Source organism: Lissotriton helveticus, chromosome 1_1 (assembly GCF_964261635.1).
Source record: "Lissotriton helveticus chromosome 1_1, aLisHel1.1, whole genome shotgun sequence".
Classification (NCBI taxonomy): domain Eukaryota; kingdom Metazoa; phylum Chordata; class Amphibia; order Caudata; family Salamandridae; genus Lissotriton; species Lissotriton helveticus.
The window spans coordinates 367,316,170-367,338,119 of NC_136057.1; the positions used below are offsets into that span (position 1 = coordinate 367,316,170).

The 21,950-nt window shown below is 42.5% G+C and overlaps 1 protein-coding gene across 1 annotated transcript in view; it reads left to right on the plus strand.

Moving 5' to 3' along the window:
* Positions 1-21,950, plus strand: part of CACNA2D4 (calcium voltage-gated channel auxiliary subunit alpha2delta 4) — a 924,019-nt gene that overhangs the window by 471,382 nt on the left and 430,687 nt on the right. The window contains exon 25 of the mRNA XM_078673672.1: positions 16,330-16,457. Within this exon, the coding sequence (XP_078529798.1) occupies positions 16,330-16,457 (128 nt within the window). The remainder of the gene's footprint in view (positions 1-16,329; positions 16,458-21,950) is intronic.

Genomic DNA, 21,950 nt, shown 5'->3' on the forward strand with positions numbered 1-21,950 from the left:
CATCACGGTGGGCGTGTGCTGATGACGGCTGGGGAACGTCATGAACCCGCCCACTCTTCAAAACGGCTGCACAGCGCGAAAATTTGCCGCGCACACAAGGGGTTTAACGATCGCAAACCCTCTAGCTCGACCTCTGTGCCCATTGAAATGATTTTTTTTTTTTAAATACTGATCTCTTTTTGGGATTTGGAAAAGTTTTACCAACTCATAAAATGGGATTACGAATGGATACCTATTCTGTATCTGGAAGGCGGGTGTTATAAACATCTCTCCATAATGCTGAAAATGTATCTAATGTATCAATATTTTGGGACCAAAATAAAGTCCCAAAACATTGATATTTTACAGATTCCTAAGAGGAGGTGGTAATGCATTTGCAAAAAGGAAAGAGTGCCCTTGGTTCCCCCTCCCCTATGTGAATGTGAATAGCAAGTTTGTTAGGCAGTGGTCCATGGGAACATTGCCAACCCTTAAACAAACAAAAACAAAAAGCAAAATGTTCTTTTAAACTCAGTCTCAGAAAACAAGCTGCCTTACAAAAAGGACTTTATTGAAATAACAACCACAGACGTGGTGGTGTGCTCATCCCAGCAGGTCACCATCTCTGTGATGGTCTCAGTTGTAGTGACTCAGTCGCAGTATGGAATCTACCTCATTAATATTCATGAGGTAGGTCGGATTGTTACCGACTGCGATTCGGATTTTTAAGAACTGACTGATAATTCCATATGTTGGTTCTTAAAAATCTTTACTGGTCACAGAAGTACTAATTACAAATTGAGGCCAGTATTTTGCGATCAGATGGTCATGTATCTGGCCTATATAAGGCCTAACTCAGAAAGCTAAACTTACACTTTTGTTTAAGTTTAATTTTTTTTGCTATTGACAAACTGCAAGTTAATAGTAATTTGATGAGTGCAGAGACTGAACAGATAAAAAGATAGGACAGGCCTATTTTATTTTATTTATTTTATTGAATTTATATTGCGCTCAGCTACCCATAAAGGGTTTCCCGGCGCCAGGGACAGCCTAGAGAAGAGAGATAGGTATTTGCTGAAGCAGGGAAAGCAGAAAACATTTGATCAACTAAAACAGAAAAGTTTTTAGCTTTTTGCGAAAAGCCAAAAGATTGGTCTCCGTTTTGAGCGACAATGGAAGAGCATTCCACATCTTCGGCCCCAAATGGGCAAAAGAGCGACCTCCCATTTTTGTCAAGCGAATTCTAGGAATTACAAAATTTGCTTGATTTGATGACCTAAGGGAACGATTTGGCTGGTATGGTCGGACAAGATTGTGCAAATATGCAGGAGCAAAACCCTGACGGATCTTAAACATAAGGCACAAAGTTTTAAAAGCTACACGGTCAGCAATTTTTAACCAATGAAGGTCACATAGGGCTTGCGTTGCAGACATTCTGCGAGGAACATTGCCTATCTTACAAAAGTGTGAGTTTACAAGGTGAATGTGAAATGGTCACTTTGCAAAGCCAGAGTAACATCCGCTTCTAAGAAGGCACATGTGTACAGACAGGCTAAGAACCAAATTTCATCCTCAACCAGCGTATTTTATCTGGCAATATATACAAATTGGATACAATATATCCTCCCCGGAATAGCCATTATACTGATAGGAAATCACTAATCTTTGCAAAAGCCTTGGTCTTTGGGCAGGTCACTCCTCATAGCTAGCCGCGTCATCGTGTACAGTAGACTATCCCTGGGTTGGGCGCCTCTGAGGGCAACAGATCCAAAGGCAAACAGCTATCCACACTCAATGATCACAATCAGTTTGTATCATATATCAGAAACACACAAAATGGCTGAATAAAAGCGAAGTGACCGATAAAACACCACACCCGCAGACGTGAGTGAGAGAAGGATACCCTTCTTGTAGCATCCAAACACTGCCATGAAAACTAGCCTCCCATCTGGGGCCTTTCAGGCAGCCCATGTAGATAATGATGCCAAGAGGGCTCTTCTCAGGGCAGACAATATCCATCAAAAGATGCTGCAACTAAAAAGGCAAAGGCATCAAAAGAATCCCGAATCTCTGGCCGGATTCACAAAGCAAGCTGCGCACCTAGGTTGGGCTTCGGTGTGCACCTGGCTTGCTTTACGAATGTAAATTCACATTTTGTGTTCACAAAATGCTAATTTGTGCTCATGCACACCACGTTTTGGCGTATTTAATACGGTCGGTGAGCTGAATTTTAGGAACCGCTTGCTTAAAGGCATGCTAAGATCCAGTTCCCGGAACCTCTTACTAATACTAAGAAAATCAAGATGGAAGACAGATGTATATCTCATTTGGGCCCGAAATGTGGAATACTTAATGACATAAAACTGCCTCTGTTCATACTGTTTAAAGACAAAAATGGAAGCATTGGTATTTAATAACTAATGCTATATATTCTGGAAGTAGGTATTGCAGCCAGGCGGGCAGTTTTTACTTCCACAGGCGGCACGCATGTGCAGCAGTTCACTACACACTGAACATACATTCAGATTTAAAGTAATGTACTCGAACATATTATTACACCTTATAGTGCAATATTAACAAGTAATCAAATTTGCTTAGCGGGGCAACAGTAGGAGTTACAGGGCAGCAATGCTTGGCAATGTAGACATACATCCGAAAACGAATGAATGGTAGAGGGGGCAGTGTTTCATTTGTGCTGGTGTTTGCTGGTACTCGGCACCAGCATTTGTTTCACAACACCAGCACTTATTTCAGACAGTCAACCACATGGAGGCGCTGTCTGTCTCTTTTTGTACAGCGTACATACGAATAATGATCACAAATCCAATATGCATTAAAGTTTAATAATAGCTTGTCCATGCCACTTTTACAGCTTTGGGTGGCACGGAGTATTCAAGATTGGCACAATGTGTGGAGTGTGATGGTTAATAGAGATTAGTGTACTGGCATTTGGCAGCAGCAGTGAGTGGTGCAAACTGCGCAGTCTGCCCGTGAAACACCGTTGGCCCTGGCACTATTTTTTTCAATGAAATAAGCACTGTCTTTGTGTTTCAAATACTGCCCTGGTTGGGGGAAGTGGCGTAACAAAAGCCCCTGCAGTGCTGGGTGGGCCCCCGATACTCCGGGGGGGCCCCATCAGGCATTGGCAGGTCCCTGACCTGAGAGCTTGGGACTGGGTTGGGAGCGTAGGGCCCTTCCTATGAGCAGCCCCCCTTTGCTATCAACGGCCCGCCTAACCTATGAGCAACCTACCTCACGTATGTAGCCTGCCTCACATATGACCGGCCCACCTCATGTATGACCAGCCCGCCTCACGTATGAACAGCCCGCCTCTTGTATGAGCAGCCCACCTCTTGTATGAGCAGCCCACCTCTCGTATGAGCAGCCCGCCTCACATATGAGTAGCCCGCCTCACGTATGAGCATCCCGCCTCACGTATGAGCAGCCCGCCTCACATATGAGCAACCTGCCTCACCTGTGAGCATTCTACTTCATCTATCACCAGCAGGGTTGGATTGGGATTAAAAATCGGCCCGGGGACGCAAAAAAAAAGTGGTCCACATATGCATATTGCCTTTCTGCAAAACACTGCTTCTGCAAAGTTTTATAAATACCTGGAAACAAGTGAGGCTACTTCTGCTCAGGCCCCCTGCGCCCGCTCAGTATGCATACATTATTTGGCTGACCCAGCGAGAGAAAGGGAGTGACACCTCTGCCTATTGATAAAAGGGAGGTAGTGGACGCCCATCTGCATCCAGGAAGGCCACTCGGGCAGCCACTGGGCGCTGGCGACATCACCAGACACAGCTCAAATCGGCCCCCAGGCTGCCTAAAGAGCAGCCCACAGCTGGAACTTGGATACCGCCCCTCTGCCATTGGCCGAGTGCCCGCCTTACCAATCCAGCCCTGATCACCAGCCCGTCTCATCTGTTAGCAGCCCGGCTCATCTGTGAGCAGTCCACCTCAGTGTAAAGATCCCTGAGCATTATCTGTGGGCCACCACGTTATTCAGCACTGCGTTATTCTTTAGTTGGTTGTTTTTTCACTTATGCAAACATGCATATATTAGGGCCGACTCCTCCGTTTGAGTAGGGGAGCGTCGCCTCACCTGCTGCGGGCGCAGCATGGCACAGACATAAAAGTAAACTGGCATGTCAGTGCCATTTTACTTTAACCCTGCAGTGCGTGGGCAAGGGGTGGGGATGAATCCTACAATTGCAAGATTACAGCTGCCCCTGCAGTGCGCATGTCGGGTTGGCCGGCTCTATTACTGCGGCCAGCCCGACATGCACACCGAGGGATTGCCGGCACAGTCACCCAGCCTCAAAATGAGCGTGGGGTTAGGCTGCTCCCACCAATCCTGAAGCTGCTCTCAGCATGAGAGCAGCTCTAGGATTGGTTGTATTGGTGTCCACTGAGCAGGAACGAAGTCCTTCCCTTTCCTACTCGTCGACGCTGATCAGGAGAGAGGCGCAGACTGGGAGAGCAGCGTATGGTGAGTTTGGCGCCTTAGCGCCCTACCATATGTTTATACTTGTAGACACCACTGGCATGTATACACGTCTCAGAGACTCCAAATCATCGACAGTCTGTCCATTACTCTTCAAAACTCCTGACCTCATGATCCATGCTGACACTCAGTACATGCCGTTAAAGACGACGCAAGAAAGCTACTCAAACTCCCACTTCATGTGTGCAACATGGACCGAGGGTACTGTGCTTCCTTGGTTTTAATGGAACAGAAAGGGCCTTGCTGTTTCAAGTTCCAAAGTCTCACATTTCTGGAAAAGAGCTTGTCGAGAAACAGGAAGGAAAGTGGATTCTCCTGAACACCAGTGCCATCTGCTGGCTAAAACTAGCACATGCATGTCCATTCCATCCGTTCATTAGTTTCAGTCGGAGGACCAGGTAAAGTGGACGTTTATCCGTAGCTGTTGGTGTGCGTGTTAGTAGCTTACACAGCAAGCAAATCGGATATAAGTGGGAGGAAGCTATGGTTAAAGTACCCAGGCGCCCTTCCTTTTATTTTGTTATAATTTTTGATTAATATATTTTGTGAAACGACAGTGCAATCTAAATTGGTCAAACATGCCCTTCGAGTAAAAAAAAAAAGAAGAGGTGTGAAAAACTGCACGCAAAAATGAATACAAGTTCGAATTAGTGACAAAACGTACAATGACGCCCCATCCCTTGTAATGTAGTTTTCCCCAGTCTCACATGTTAAGCTAGGATGGAGGGATGATGTTGGGCCTGGTGGGATCAACCATCCTCGCCGCCAATGTAAAGTTGTCGGCAGGGCCGGACTGGCCGTAGCGTGCACCGGGCAATCCCCCGGGGCGCCGCAATGGTGGGCGGCCGGTTTGGGGCCCCTGGGTGCTGTTTTTGTTATACAGGGCCTTTTATGCAAAATCGGCCCTGTAACAAAATCGGCCAAAAACTGGCCCTGGCAAAGAGCTCGGCGGCACCCACAAGCCCCAGGGGGGGCGGCAGCTGAGCAATTTGCCAGGGCTGGTTGTGGTTCCCAGTCCGGCCCTGGTCGTCGGCCCAAGGCACATATACTAAAATAAAGGACAACACAGACACTGATTGTATTCTTACTCAACTGGCCACGAACACGTGCACCCCGCCCCTTTTAGTAACAGGGTCACCTGCCAAGTGACGCCTGTGTTCAATGGGTGTGGTTGTAAGCCCAGCCCCTAGTGAGGGACTGCTACATGACATGTCCAGCAGGACACTGTACTCCCCTGCAGAATGTGAAGAGGGGCCCCTGAGTCGCCCATATCTCACTGATATTCATTGGTCTTGGGTGGAATGGGGCCTTTCTGAAGGGTTTGGGGACCATGGAAGGGTTGTGGGTCTCCCTCCACCATAGATATATGTGTTATCAGTGGCGTAGCTAGGGGTGGGTGGTGCGGGGTGGACGGTCCCAAGCCCCACCGCCCCAGGCGGCACGAGTTTTGGGAGTGCAGCCAGCCCCCCTCTCTTACCTACAGCCGTTGCGGCCGCATCAATTGCCAGCACCCGCAGCGTTCTTCGATCAGGCTGCAGCGGGCGGCAAAAGCAGGGGCTAAGGCCTAGCTAGGCCACTGTGTGTTATGCCCCTGGTTCGAATCCCTGAGGAAAAAGGTGGCTTCCGCTGTTAGCCAAAGGTAAGGATGGCAAAGGAAAGGATGTCCCAAGGGTAGAGCTTTCAGGATGCTGCCCCTCCCCCCCAACCCATGTGTATTTCAATGGTATTAGCAAAAGACAATGTTGGAAGGCCTACCTAAGAAGTCTGGTTAGAAGGGCTCAGATAAACAGCTTGGAATAGTGCTCCGAGACAGTAGTATGCGGGCCCTTGTGGACCAGGCAAATATTTTATATTGGACTCTTTTTAGGCCTGGCCTGGAGACAGCTTTAGCAGTGTCTTTAGCCTCATGCAGGAAAACATAATCATAAATAAAATGCATATGTAAATTGGGTCAGCCCTCTCCATCCATTGCTCTATTAAACTTTCATTCACATTTTACTCCTTTTCACCAAAGTATAAAGCATTGGGTAGTGGGTGAACTGACTTCAGCTCTTTTATACTGTGAGTGACAGCATTTCACCTGGACACAGGTGCTCTTCAGTGCCCAGGCTGATGGGTGAATACATTACTTTGCGAGTGTTTTTTTCTTTCCATTTTTTTTTCTTTTTTCTTAGTCATGTCTTCAGGTTACAGTAATTCAAAGCCAGCCAATAGAATTTTTCTTTGCAGTAATAATAATCATATGTTCCTGTGATGCACATTAAAAGTAAAGAGTTTTTTTGTACCTGTTGCCCATTACACCTACCTGCGTGGACTCCCACTAACAGTTCTATTCAAATCACATGCGCTGGTTAATTTTTTTTAATTTAACATTTTTATTGGAAGCATCTGACCGCCCCATTTAGGCAACTTCATATTTTCTTTTATTCCCTTTTTTATTTTTGTGGTATCTGCATAAACTTAAGAAATAAATAAACATGTTACTCTGACACTAGCTTGTCAAGAGTAGGCCTATTTGCTTTGCTAATGATTGTTTTAACAAGTCACAAGTGAGTGATGTGATTGTTTTAACATGTCACAAGTGTGTGATGTGATCAGATAATTTTAGAAAGAAGTAAGCCTATCTGACTGCCTCTAAGGTGTAACAGTTGCCTATGAGAGAGAGTGAGAGGGAGGTCAGGTCAGGGAGGAGTCAGCCACGAAGGCAGAAGCCTGTGGAGGTGATGGAGGAAAAGAACACATTCTCAATCACATAATTAACATTGAAGATAACCCAATGTTTGCTCAAGGCCAGTTGTGGATGTTGGGAGACCGCCCATGGAGTTGAGGAACTCAGGATGGCACGCCCAAGGACCACTTAAGAACAGGAGTAAGGTTTCTATCATGCAGAACCATTTGCTAGCCATTCATAGTGGTGGGATAGATACCACCACATCATTTGGAGTCTTTCTGCAGATCTGAGTTCATCAGCATGCACATGAGACCCAACCTTACAGCTGTTAGGATGTATAATAGAGGTGCAGTGAAGAGACCTGGTGAAAGAGAAGAAATGGTGGCAGACTGTAGATCAGTTTGCAGATTTTGTAGAGAAGGGCAGCTATGTTTTCCTGTTAGGTCAATGACAATGTCAATCCAAGGTAAGGTCAAAGACAAGCCAAGGAGGATCAATCAGGATTTATAAAGCACCGCTAATCACCCGATAGTATATCCCTGTGCCTGTGGCTTATTCAAACAGCTAAATCCTGAGAGCCAAGTCAAGATCAAGATCCTGAACACTGCTGCACGGCATTTTTTTCCTGTGTCCAACAGGTTCCATTAGGGTATCTGTGATCCTGCTGTCTAAAATCCAAATGGAAGTCACTTACAGTTGTATTTGGTTCCAGGTAGACAGAGAACTGAGCGGTGACCCCTGTTTCAAGAATGTTTGTAATAGATGTTATGCTGGAGAGGAGCTTGTGGTTAGCAAAGACACCTGGGTTAGTCTGGTAAGACTGCTTCTGAATGAATGAATGAATGAATGAATGAATGAATGAAAGAATGAATTAATGAAAAATCTTATAAAGCGCACAAATACCCGGAGGCATCTTGGCACTGAGTCATTCAGAAAAAGCAGACAAGGGTCGAGTCCTAAGGGATCACTGTTTGAACAACCAGGTTTTAAGGCTCTTCCTAAACGTCAGGAGTGTGGGTGCAACTTTGTGAGAAAAAATTTGAAAACGTAAACACATTTAAAACAATCCTTTTATGGATTTTTCTTATTGGATTTTGCATATACAAAGCCTATAAAGCAAACAAAATTGGTGCATCTAAAAATACACTATACAGCCTTATTAATTGGAATGATGAAGGAATAGTCCAAAAGTCCAGTTCTCATCGCCTGCTGACAAAAAGAGGAACATGAAAAGAAAGAAACACCTACTTTAACACATTCAAATGTAGATGCTTCCAAAGCATCGGATCAGAATTTTCAGTACTAAATATCACTCTATAAAAATATCATAGCAGAAATATTAATGACCAAAACATCGAGAAGGTAAGTATAGGTTTATTATGGATAACTTCTTGTATATTTATCTTGATAATATGGTGATATCCTTATCATGGATGCAAGGATACTATTTGCCTTATGATAAATGGTCGCTCCTTAAACTTTCCAACAACCCAATTAAATCATTGGTGTGTAGCTCTTTCATATGAAAGAGAGAACTTGTTTTTAATTATTACGAGTAAACATAGTATTTCTTGTGCAAAATTAAATATTTAAAAAAGCTTAGGTATTTATTGTAAAAAGATATGAGAATCAGTTTAATACGAGCCAGTTCTTTTTAACAAAAAAAAGGCGCTGTAGCTCAGAATGTGTAGAAACATGCAGAAAGATTCTAACTTTTCTGTAATTACCCATAGAGTGCAAAACAGAGAGAGAGGGAGAGTGAGAGAGAGTGACGAGAGAGGAGAGAGAAAAGCACTGTTTCATTTTTGATCCTGAAACAGCTGCTTTAATTAAGCTCTGTGACCTGACCTGACTTTTCCCTTGGCTGCTGGCAGCAGGCTGTGTGACATTAGAACTCAACTGTAATTAGTTATTACAGGTGAACGGCTATTGCATTTCTTTATAATAGGCAACTGGGTGCGTCTCATATAAAGACATTAAAGATGGGGTTTTATACAGGGATTGCAGAATGTACATAAAATCATCATGGTACATAGATGTGGAATTGTGAATCATTAATGTATACTTACCTATATATACATACCTTCTTGATATGTTCATCATTGCCATATTTCCTATGATAATTGTTGTATCACAATATTCTTGTGGTTGATATTCTGACAGACATACAAGCACTTTCTAGGGAGGCTGGAGATTTTTTTATGTTTCCAATGCCTTCCATCATATGCTGCAGTGATTGAATGTCATCATACACAATGAAAATTATATCCTTTACATAGATGCTAATGTGTGCTGGTTATTAGACATCAAGACCTTGATTTCACTGTTTGTTTGTCAAGGACTGTGAACTGAGAAAGTCTGTTGAGTTCCCTACTTGATTACCTAATGACAGTTCGATTCCAGTAGCAACATTGCTACCCTGTGCAGAATAGTACAACTGAAAGGTGTCAAGTGTCTCCCTCAGAGAGTCCGAGATAGGAGGACAAAGTCACAAAGGGTAAAACAAATGGCTGTCAAGTTACTATTGATTGAAAAAGATCAGTACTAGAACAATAGCAAGGCACTAAGCTTCACCTCACATCAGATTATAAAGTTCGCCTAACAAACCTCATAACTTTTCACTAACATTTCCTATAACAAATCTGATATACACAACTGCCTCAAATATTAACATCCCTTTACCCCCAACCATGCAATCTTCCACTCATACACCAATTCCAAATGCACTACCATTCACAAATAACTCTCAACTAACAGCATAACCCACATTATAAACAAAAAAAGATCACAGACCTCACCACCCTCACCTCTCACAAACCACATCCTCACAATCTCCTTCATCTAGCAGCTTACTCACACAGCACAACTCAGTAGAAGAGGTGTGGCGCTGCGGCCAGGGCAACTAATACCAGCATCTGGGGATCACGGTTCGATCCCCAGTGCCAGCGGCAGATTAGCCCAGCACCCTGTGACTCTAGGCAATAGCTTGCTTAATCTTCCTGACGGCCCCCAGCACCTGGAGACACTTACAGGTGATTGTTCGCGCATTACAAATGTGGATTATTATTATTATTATTATATCACTACTCAGCACGACACAAACCAACTTATCCATAACTTTCATACCCACCCATCAGCGACTCTCATCAATTGTTGATTGTAGAGTACTAAAACCATACGACCATGCTGCCTTTCCACCCCTTATTCATAATACTTCCACTTTCAACAAACAAAAAAGAAAGACAAACACCACCAATCACTCAAACTTCACATCACACATGATACATCACAACAGAACTCAACTCTGTTTTAACACATTACGGCAACAAAACCCTGCATCCACAACTGCTTCACAAACACAATCTAACTCATAGTCTCGCTCCCATAAAGACCTCATTCAATCTGTAGTAAACCTATTTGATCAGGACAGCGAAGGGGAGGAACCGCAATCTCAGCACGATCAATTCAGCAGCACTTACTACTTCCTCACCTTAATATTAAACAATAGTGACCACATGTCCACAAAGATCACAATACGTAAGACCAAAGATACCCCAGACACATTCACCCCTTTCCACAAAAGAAAACGAACACATCTAAATTGTTTGCTTACGAATGTCTATTCAATGAGCAAAAATAAATACAATATCTTTGTCCTCCTGAAGATACAGAACCAAAAATACTGAAAACTGGTAGGGAAAAGACATGGCCTCAGTACTACATGAAGCTATCTCCCTGGTTGTCAAGCCACTAAACATAACGTAGAAAGAAAAAACAGAGGCAGACTGGCTGTTGTGTTTACGGGCACAATAATAATTGCCAAGTTAGAAGAGGTAACTATACAAGGTTGTAAAGCCCTTCTTTATAGATGCCAACCCAGACTCACTTTCACCTGCCACTTCCTCTCAATATACGGACCTCCACCCATAAACAGCGATTTTACCGGTACTTTCTTGGACACAGTCTCAGATCTATCAACAAGATTGTCCCATACCTATATTAGGTGACTTACACAGCTGGGCCCAGACTTACTAATGTTTTGCGGCAGTTTTCTGTCACTTTTGTAACTCTGTTGTACAAGGGTGTGTGCATTAACGAATGGCATCCTAAAGTGTGCCACCTCAGGGAGAGATGAAAGCAGCTCTGTCTTCATAGATACGGCGCTGTTCTGCTCTCTCCCTTTTACTCAGCTCAGTGCAGTAAGTTTAGTTGGGTGGTTTATTTGTAAATCTGGGGACTGGTTTGGTAAACCAAATATGCCTTAATCAATTGCTATCATATCAGGTCTAAATGCACACAACTTACAACAGATCATCTCTGGACCCACCCACATAGCAGGTCATACATTGGAAATACTTTTCCCCAACCTGGAAGTAACCACTAATCAACAAAACTCACCTTTACATGGATTGTGCATCACATCTTAATCTTCTCATTCAAGATCCCAGCTGAAACATCAACTAAAGCCCACCAACCCACCATAATCCATAGACAGTGGAAAAAAACTAGATATGCAGGTGTTGGAATCACACCTAACAGGATACAAAAAACTAAGAAACTCTTTGGAAAACTCCCTGAATGGATGTCCTCATCCTTTGACCTTTGAATTCCAAAAACAACTTTGAAAATGTCAATAGGAAGAAGTCCCCTTCAATGAAAGAAGAGCTTAAGAAATTGGAGGCCAATTCTTAATACTTCAATACAGATGGCTCAATGTACCTACACGGACACAACAGAATGTACAAATCAGACATAAACAGGGCCAAATTAAATCCACTACTCAAGCAGGATACTTAATGACAAATGCCCAGTCAAGGAACTCCATAACATTCAGAATTTCACAATCCAGAGGGCTGTGAAAACTCCACCCTACTTTTGCAAGACCTTTTCTTTTGCAAGACCCTTTAAATAAACTAGCAAGGCATTATGTAAACAAAGCAGGCACACTAGATTCTTATCTAACAATCTGTAGAAACCACTCTTTCCATACTACACTGCCAAAAACAATCACAGCATATGATCCACCCTTATAGCATACTTCCAAGAAATTACATCCTCAGAATTTGAAGACCTACTAACAGCTCAGCTGGCTACTGTTCGGACCCTTGCTCTCGACCCACATTCAAAAAGATCTTTCAATCAGAATCAGAACCTATTCCAATCAGAAACATTATCCACAACTCCCTAAAAACAAGAACTTTCCCAGAAATATTATAGAAGGCGTACATACACCTACTACTTAAGAAGACCAACTTGGTCCATCAAGACCCGAACAGCTGCAGTACAAACAGTAATATGCCTTTCCTTAGCAAACGTATGGAAAGAGCAGCCTTTTGTCAGATCTCAGCATTGATGGAAGAAAACAAACTACTCTCAGACTGGCAAAGAAGCTTCTGCACATGGAGAGGGATCAAATCTGCCCTAATCACAATTTGAAACAATGTAAAAACATAGTCAACAAAAATGGTGTGGCTGAATTATTTCTTTTGGACCGTCCGCAGCTTTTTACAAATTACACCATGATACATTACTTCTTAGACTGAAAGAAGTTGGGATAGATAGTATTACCCTCAATTGGATTTCCTCTCAAATAAACAACAGATCCTACCAGATTCACAAACCACCTTTCTCTTCAAATCGTTACTGCAGAGAAACAGGAGTTCCAAATGGATCTATCATCACACCTCTAATCTCTAACATGCATATGAAACTAATATTAATTCTTATAACAGTTTCAGGCTCACCTGCTAAAACTATGCAGATGACAAACAGATAATTCTTAAACTAGAAACCTCCATGGACATAGGAACATCACAAGTTAAGACCTGCCTCACAGCCACAGATAAGTGGATGATGTCAATTCACCTGAAGTTGAATGCTTCAAAATCTGAAATATTGGCCTGTGGTGATTGGAAAAACTACGTCCTACATCCTTCTGGCCAGGGGAACCGAGACTTTGCAAAAACAACCCCATTAATGTGACAAATCTTGGAATTTTCTTTGACTCTCCACTTTCTAATGATACTCAAGTGGACAGGTTATCCCAAACAGCAAATGAAAATACTTAGAGGCACCTTCCCACCTCTTGCTTTTCATCAAAAAGTACAAGCAACAACATCATTCTTGCTATCAAGCATTCACTATGCTGATAGAACATACCACAGCACTCCACTGTCAATGATCAGAAGGCTACAAAAATCCAAAAGTCAGCAGCAACACGGCTTATAAATGCAAATATAAGAACCCACATTTCCCCGGTCTTGATGGCTCTACACTTACCCCAATAGCAAGAAGATCCTCTTTCAAACTACTGTGCATCCGACACAGCGCAATTAATGACAAAGGATCAACATTCAATCGAGATAACATCACAAAATATTTCCAATCCAGGACGTTACGTTCCAGATTGGCGCAATGCCTCCTAATTTCTGATTGTAAGAATAAAATCGTTGAAGGCACTGCTTTCTCTGTTCAGGCAGAAACTCCTTGTTATTCCCCACCTGTAAATATCAGAGCCATTAAAAACCACTTAAGAGTTCAGAAGAATGGTTAAGACGTGGTTATTTTACTCATACACAAAATATGTGTTGGTTCTTATCACAAGGTTTACTTATTAGTCTACTGGTGCATCATAAGTATCCGAAGATATTGGGAGAATACACCGCAATCACTGTTCGTTGTGGTATGCTTCAACATTGGTGTTTTCTCTCTATCTGAGTAAATAGGTGCCACTCAGATGAACTAAAACACTTGTTGGGAGTTCGCAATAATGTGTTTTCTGTATATAAGCAGGAATCAAGGTCTCTGATAAAAATATTTCAGGATACACCTAAAAGATTTCTCTTTTATTTGTGGCGTACCCTTGGCATGGTTAAAATGTAGAGGTGAGATGTTTCCTGAAAACAATGTTTCATACATCCATATTGATTTTTTCTACATGTTTCGGCCATGTCTGTTGCCCATACGGTCATCTGACTTCCCAGGGCACATGAGATCCCTAGTGAAACTGTAATAAGGCATAAGGATCTCGAACCTGTGTTGACGGAAAATGGATTACTAGTAATATATATGCCAGAAAAGCATTAATGTTGAAATCTTCTTTTTTTGGAAGATCACATTGGACTAATGGTAGCACTCCAAAGTGAGCACTGCAAGTATGCAAAGTCGATATGGATGTATGAAAGTTTGTTTTCAGGAAACATACCACCCTAATATTTTAACCATACCTAGGGTACACCACAAATAAAGGGGAAATCTTCCAGTTATACCCTGAGACGTCTATCAAAGACCTCGTTCCCTGCTTATATCCATAATTAATGTATTATTAACTTCCATCAATTGGTTGAGCTCATCTGAGTGGTACCTACCTACTCAGATGGGGAGAAAACACCAATGACCCTGTCTCATATTATCTAACCTTCTCTATTTTATTTACTTACCCCTCTTTTTTCCTCTTGCATTAACTCAGTCTAATAATAATGCCTAATCCCTACTATCTTAATATATCAGCACTTGAAAATGGAAAATCTTTATTTTTCTTAGAGCGCAAGACTAAACAAATAACCAACTATTCCACAACAATAACCCCAACACAACCAAGGCAGATTACTTGTTATTGACCAAGAACAACAAACCAGATGAAATACAAACCTGGCTCAAAGACATGAACCTAGATGCAGTCGAGCCCCAACATTCACTAAATGCCAAATCATTTGGCTTCACCCTGAACACCAACCTCAATCTCAAAGAACACGTTGGCAAAAAACAAAGATGGCGTGGTACCAGCTCACTATTCCTAAAAACATCAAACAGATTTTTCCAGACTGCCACTTCAGAACTACTGTTCAAGCTGTGGTATTCATGCATATGGGTGTTGGTAATGCCCTGTTCCACATCCTCCCAGGCTCCTCAGTAGCACACCTTAGGGGCATCCTACACACTGGAGCACATCTCATTCAGGGTAGAAAAAATATGATCACATCATCCCCATCATTATCGACCCTTGCTGGCCTACCCCGTCTTTCAAACCAGCAGCATCTTTTACAAAGCCATAACAACTGCACTCCTGTTTATCTTGCAGGTAAGCTCACCATCTCTGGTGTAAAACGGCAGACCGTTTCCATCTATGACTCACAGGATCTGGAACAACATCCCTGTGTCCACCAGAACATCCCCAGCACTGCTCCTATTCAGGAAAGAGTGTAAAACTCACCTCTATAAAGAACATTTCATCGCAATGCATCAATCATCTATAACCCAGCGTCCTCTCCTATTACTTATTGACTTTATGCTTGTTTTTGACCATCTGCAGCACTACTCTGCCTTTTAGGTTAGTTTGCACAATAAAAATGACCACATAACAAACTTACACACATACAACCACTAGATTAACCAATAACTTTGGGCTACGGAGTAACATACTACCTGCCACAAAGCATTTCTGTGCCTTGTCAGGGGCAACAAGTTCTATATAAATTTGGCACATAACGAAGAAGCCCAAATTTAATATATTTTTTCCAGTGCTGAGTCCTGTAGTCCCACTGTTGCCCTTCATTCATGATGTCCCATGTTGCTTGGTGACAACACCTTTAGGTGACTACCAGCACTAAGAAGGCTAGTTGGTCTAGGGGGCACGGATGTTTAACAGTGCTATGAGCTTGGCATCCAGCAATGTGTCACCTGAGAAGGCCATGTATGCTCCTTCTTCTACTGAATGCGCATAAACTCAGGGAAGCTCTCGGTGCCGTCAACCATCAACCATCTTCAACCATCTTTAAAAGCTCTTTATCTAGACATCTCTTTGCCTAAGGGGAAACCAAGTCGGAGAGAATAACTTTAAAAATACTAGGTCACGTTTGAATTTTTAGAGGAATAACATAGTCAAATGCCTTCTGTGCTGCAAGACCCAAAATTCCTAGTGACAATCCAAAATATGTTTCTGGGCATAATCTGCTGTGTTAACCATCCTTCTTATGGTATGTTTGGTGATTGGGAATATGGCCCATCAGGTCGGGAAGGGTGATGGTAAGTTAAATGGGTTCAAGTCTTTTTTGCAAACATTTTTTTAAAAATGTTTTCATTGTTTTGAATAATGCCATTAGAAGTGTGTGTTTCGAAAGAATGTTTTCCCAAAGATGTTCCTCATCCCGTTTTAATGTTCTTGTGGTAGGAAATTCTTTCGCGCTGAGGAGAAGGCGAGCATTTTCACCATGGACCACTTCCCTCTGTGGTATCGCCGAGCGGCTGAGCATCCTCCCGGGAGCTTCATCTTCTTCATCTCCACCAATGATAACCCAGGTATGTTGTGATCCGAAGAGCCCCCGGCCTTCTGCGGGCAAAGATGGCGGCCATGAGTGGCAAAATGGCGGAAGGTAGAGAGAAGGGCGTGGGACACTCTCCTGTCTCAGTAAACCCACTGCTCTCTTGATGTCTCACTGTCCGTAAGAGACAGGCATGAGGCAGTAAGGGTCTTTCCTTTTAATGAGGGTTCATGGGGTCAAAGGGTAGAAATCAGAGTTTTTTACAAAACATTTCACCTTTGAGTGACATGATCCTGTAAACATGATGGGTTACAGGTTATGGCATGGCTTGTTACCTTTTTCAAGCCAATTGAATAGTATCCTTTAAGTGACATTAAATGCGGGGATTGGAAAATGTATACATTTCTTTTACATTTGTGTAAAATCAAGCACAAATATACAAATGATGTGGAGAGTAGCAGTGTGCATTACGTACTCACTGCAGATATAATTTGAGACATACGGTTTTCACACATCAATTGTTTACGTGGGCACTGAATGAAGTCTCATATAATAAATACATGGGTGTCTGCAATCCCTGTATAAAAGCCCATCTCCAATTTCCTTATTACAGTCAAGTTGTGACACCTATCTTATCCTGTAATAATAAAGTGTAGTAACTGCTCAACAGTCCTACTTTTTACAGCTGAGTTGGTATGTTGTAAAGCCTGCGGCCAGAGCTAGCAGCCAAGATGAAATGCAAGTCTCAGAGAATAATTATGACAACCATAATTTAAACAACGAAAACAAGATTTCTTTTCCTACTTCTGATCTGTTTTTCTCAATGTCCAGTAAATAGCAGAAAGAAGATATTTATGGCAACATGTTTGTTTTTGTCAATGCTCTTGGTGATTACCAGAAATACAGAATTTCTCTGCATGTTTATAATCATTCTGAGCTACTGTATTATTTAAATCTGACTTACATTAACCTGATTCGGATATCTCTTTGCAACAAATTACTAACTGCTAATTACATGTTCAATTTTGCACTACAGATTCTACTTTTATTCTTCACATCGGCATACATCCTATGTTTTTCATATGAAAGAGCAACACACCAAGGATTGAAGCGGTTTGTGGGAATAGTGATGTTGTGACCATGTATTATAAGGAATAAAGCAACCCCTACCATATATTAAAAGGCTAGTGTAAGTCATCTAGGAGTTCCATGATTTTATAAAGGAACTAGGTCTTCGGCCTCGTTCATCTATAGGGTCACTGATCTCTTCTGTGGCTTGCACTAATCCTACAATATACAACATAGGGTATACTTTATTCCATAGATCACATGTGAATAAGAAATAGAAAGAGAGTGATAGAAATAGCAATTAATTTTGTGAACTATGTCAAAATGCACCAAAGGTGAACGATTTACATTTATTATTATTCTGCCCAGCATACGGCAAACCAAGGAATAAATGGATTAAACACATCTGCCGTAATATGAACATTAGAGGTTGAATAGAGGCAGGAAGAATATTAAAAACAGACACATCTCAAAAAATTATTTTTAGTGTCAGTAGGTTCTTATTTAATGTGAGTCTTATAAGGGCTAAAGTTGGATTAAGACTGTAATTACGCACTTGCACTTTATGGCCTTGGCGCTAAAAATAAATTACGAACTTATTTTTGCAAATAAAAGTATTCGAGCTGGTACGACTATGTGGTAATAGTACAAACATTTTAAATAACTGTGCACATGTTCAGATTAGAACAATAAAAAATTACTTACATGCATAGTTCACTTATTTTTAAACTTTATGCCTAGGTTTTAATGTACCTAAATATTTTAATAGTATTTTTCTTTTGGTACGGTAACTGTATTACTGACTTAGACTTTCAGCGCCTACCGTGATGAGGTGTTATTACTCATATATGAAATTGTTGCACTCGTACTATACAATTGTATGTATATATTTATGATGTATCTTTTATGGTTTTATTTTGAACCGAAATAAAGAAAGAATTTCAATAAGAAAAAACAGTAAGGTATCAGCAGAGATGGGGGATAACCATGCACTTCCTATAGAGCATGCATGTGACATGAAGAAGAAAACATTTCTAACTGTGACGGATGCATTTGTGGGCTATTCTGGTCAGGAAGCAACATCCATCTCATTTGACACTCAACTGAGTCCTTTGAATGACTTACTTTTTCCAGATCATAACCCCCCGGACGTTGACCCTCCAATGCCCACTGCTGAGCCGAGCATGCCCGACGAGTGGCGGCAACAGGGTATCTGTATATGGACTCAAAGAGACCCTCTGGGGTGCCTTCTTCATTATAAAGGGCATCTCACCCCATCAAACATGGCACACCTCACACTCCTCTACCCTTGCTGCCATCGCTCATGTATTTCATGGCACGACATGGCATGTGCATGGTTCATGGGCATACTCTGTTCTGTGAAGCACAGCAGCAGCATGTGATTCACCCCTTGAACATGTGACGTCATGCGGACGCCTGCGTATGAGTACATGGGTGCATACAGCCATCTTTTTGCCACTCAGCCTCATTAAAAAAAAAAAATTATGTGGTTTTCTATAATGCGGACCAAGACTTTGGGGCGTGGGAGGGCAATATACAAATTAAAGAAAAACTAGAAATCAGTGCTGAACAGAGCAAGTGAGAGAATTCCGGTGAGTTGCATAAGTGATAAAAGACATGAAAACAATATGGTGCGCCACATAAATGGAGTGGTACAGTATGCAGCAAGCAGTCCAGCATACAGCATTCAATTTAGTACATTATGAGAATGTGAGCCTCCTTGAGAGTGGAGCAGGTGATGTAGTATGAGTGAGACATGAGAAGGCTGAGGAGATGTGAGGAGACAGGCAGATGCTTGTGCATGACGTTCCTGGCTTTTATTTCTTTGGAAAGATACTGGGGACCCTTGGGTACAAGTCAAAGAGAGAGGGATGCCTGGATGGAGAGTTAAAATGCTGGAAATTTAAGGCGGTGGGTTGGCCTAGCCACCCTGCCACAGCTTTATGTGAAAAATACAGATGAAAATCCTAACTACAAAGTGCCACACACCTGTTTAAAAATACAGCCATAAAAAGTGCTTGTACCCACTCCTGCACCGTCAACAACAGAGGACCTGTAATACTGATGAGCACAGAGTGTTTTAGGGATGGCCCCTTTGTGCTTTAATAATGGGCAGAAATAAGGAACAGCAATGTTATAGCCTGGTAGTGTGCCACAGGTGACCACTTGCCTGAGAAGTGTGAAGATTTTAAATATTTTTTTTACAAGTACATAAACGTCTCTGATTATTGAAACATAGTATTTGATCTTAGAAAAAGGCAGCTTGTTCCTTAAAGTCCATTTTCTACCTCTTCGCGACACACTGGCCCTACATGGTCTCAACCTTTTCCCTTCATTTTTCAGTACTGTGGCTCCCATATTTCATTTAAAAGAACTTTTAAAATACTCCATTTTATTCTCTTTTTTCTGTCACTCATGCAGGCAGTATGTACCACGCACCCACATGACGTGCTCTGATTTGCACTAATCACTTACTAACTGTCGGCACCCAAACAGATTTGCCACAGTCTGATTTTTCAACTATCGCAACTACCTAAGGCATACTCAGATGACCCACCCATCTCTTAGTAATCCTTAGGGCATGCTCAGATGACCCACACATCTCTTAGTAATCCTTAGAACATGCTCAGATGACCCACCCATCTCTTAGTAATCCTTAGAACATGCTCAGATGACCTACCCATCTCTTAGTAATCCTTAGGGCATGCTCTGATGACCCACACATCTCTTAGTAATCTTAGGGAATGCCCAGATGACCCACCCATCTCTTAGTAATCCTTAGAACATGCTCAGATGACCCACCCATCTCTTAGTAATCCTTAGAACATGCTCAGATGACCCACCCATCTCTTAGTAATCCTTAGGGCATGCTCAGATGACCCACACATCTCTTAGTAATCTTAGGGAATACCCAGATGACCCACCCATCTCTCAGTAATCCTTAGAACATGCTCAGATGACCCACCCATCTCTTAGTAATCCTTAGAACATGCTCAGATGACCCACCCATCTCTTAGTAATCCTTAAGGCATGCTCAGAGGACCCACCCGTCTCTTAGTAATCCTTAGGGCATGCTCAGATAAACCACCCCTCTCTTGGTAATCCTTAGGGCATGCTCAGATGACCCACCCGTCTCTTAGAAATTCTTAGGACATGCTCAGATGACCCACACATCTCTTAGTAATCCCCAGGGAATGCTCAGATGACCCACACGTCTCTTAGTAATCTTCATGGAATGCTCAGGTGACCCACCCATGTCTTAGTAATCCTTAGGGCATGCTCAGATGACCCACCCATCTCTTAGTAATCCTTAGGGCATGCTCAGATGACCCACCCGTCTCTTAGAAATTCTTAGGACATGCGCAGATGACCCACACGTCTCTTAGTAATCTTCAGAGAATGCTCAGATGACCCACACATCTCTTAGTAATCCTCAGATGACCCACACCTCTCTTAGTAATCTGCAAGGAATACTCAGGTGACCCACCTGTCTCTTAGAAATTCTTAGGACATGCTCAGATGATGCACACGTCTCTTAGTGATCCTTAAGACATGCTCAGGTGACCCACCCGTCTCTTAGAAATTCTTAGGACATGCTCAGATGATGCACACGTCTCTTAGTAATCCTTAGGGCATGCTCTGATGACCCACACATCTCTTAGTAATCTTAGGGAAGGCCCAGATGACCCACCCATCTCTTAGTAATCCTTAGAACATGCTCAGATGACCCACCCATCTCTTAGTAATCCTTAGAACATGCTCAGATGACCCACCCATCTCTTAGTAATCCTTAGGGCATGCTCAGATGACCCACACATCTCTTAGTAATCTTAGGGAATACCCAGATGACCCACCCATCTCTCAGTAATCCTTAGGACATGCTCAGCTGACCCACCCGTCTCTTAGTAATCCCTAGGGCATGCTCAGATGACCCACCCATCTCTTAGTAATCCTTAGGGCATGTTCAGATGACCCACCCCTCTCTTAGTAATCCTTAGGGCATGCTCAGATGAACCACCCCTCTCTTAGTAATCCTTAGGGCATGCTCAGATGACCCACCCGTCTCTTAGAAATTCTTAGGACATGCTCAGATGACCCACACATCTCTTAGTAATCCCCAGGGAATGCTCAGATGACCCACACGTCTCTTAGTAATCTTCAAGGAATGCTCAGGTGACCCACCCATGTCTTAGTAATCCTTAGGGCATGCTCAGATGACCCACCCATCTCTTAGTAATCCTTAGGGCATGCTCAGATGACCCACCCGTCTCTTAGAAATTCTTAGGACATGCGCAGATGACCCACACGTCTCTTAGTAATCTTCAGAGAATGCTCAGATGACCCACACATCTCTTAGTAATCCTCAGATGACCCACACCTCTCTTAGTAATCTGCAAGGAATGCTCAGGTGACCCACCCGTCTCTTAGAAATTCTTAGGAC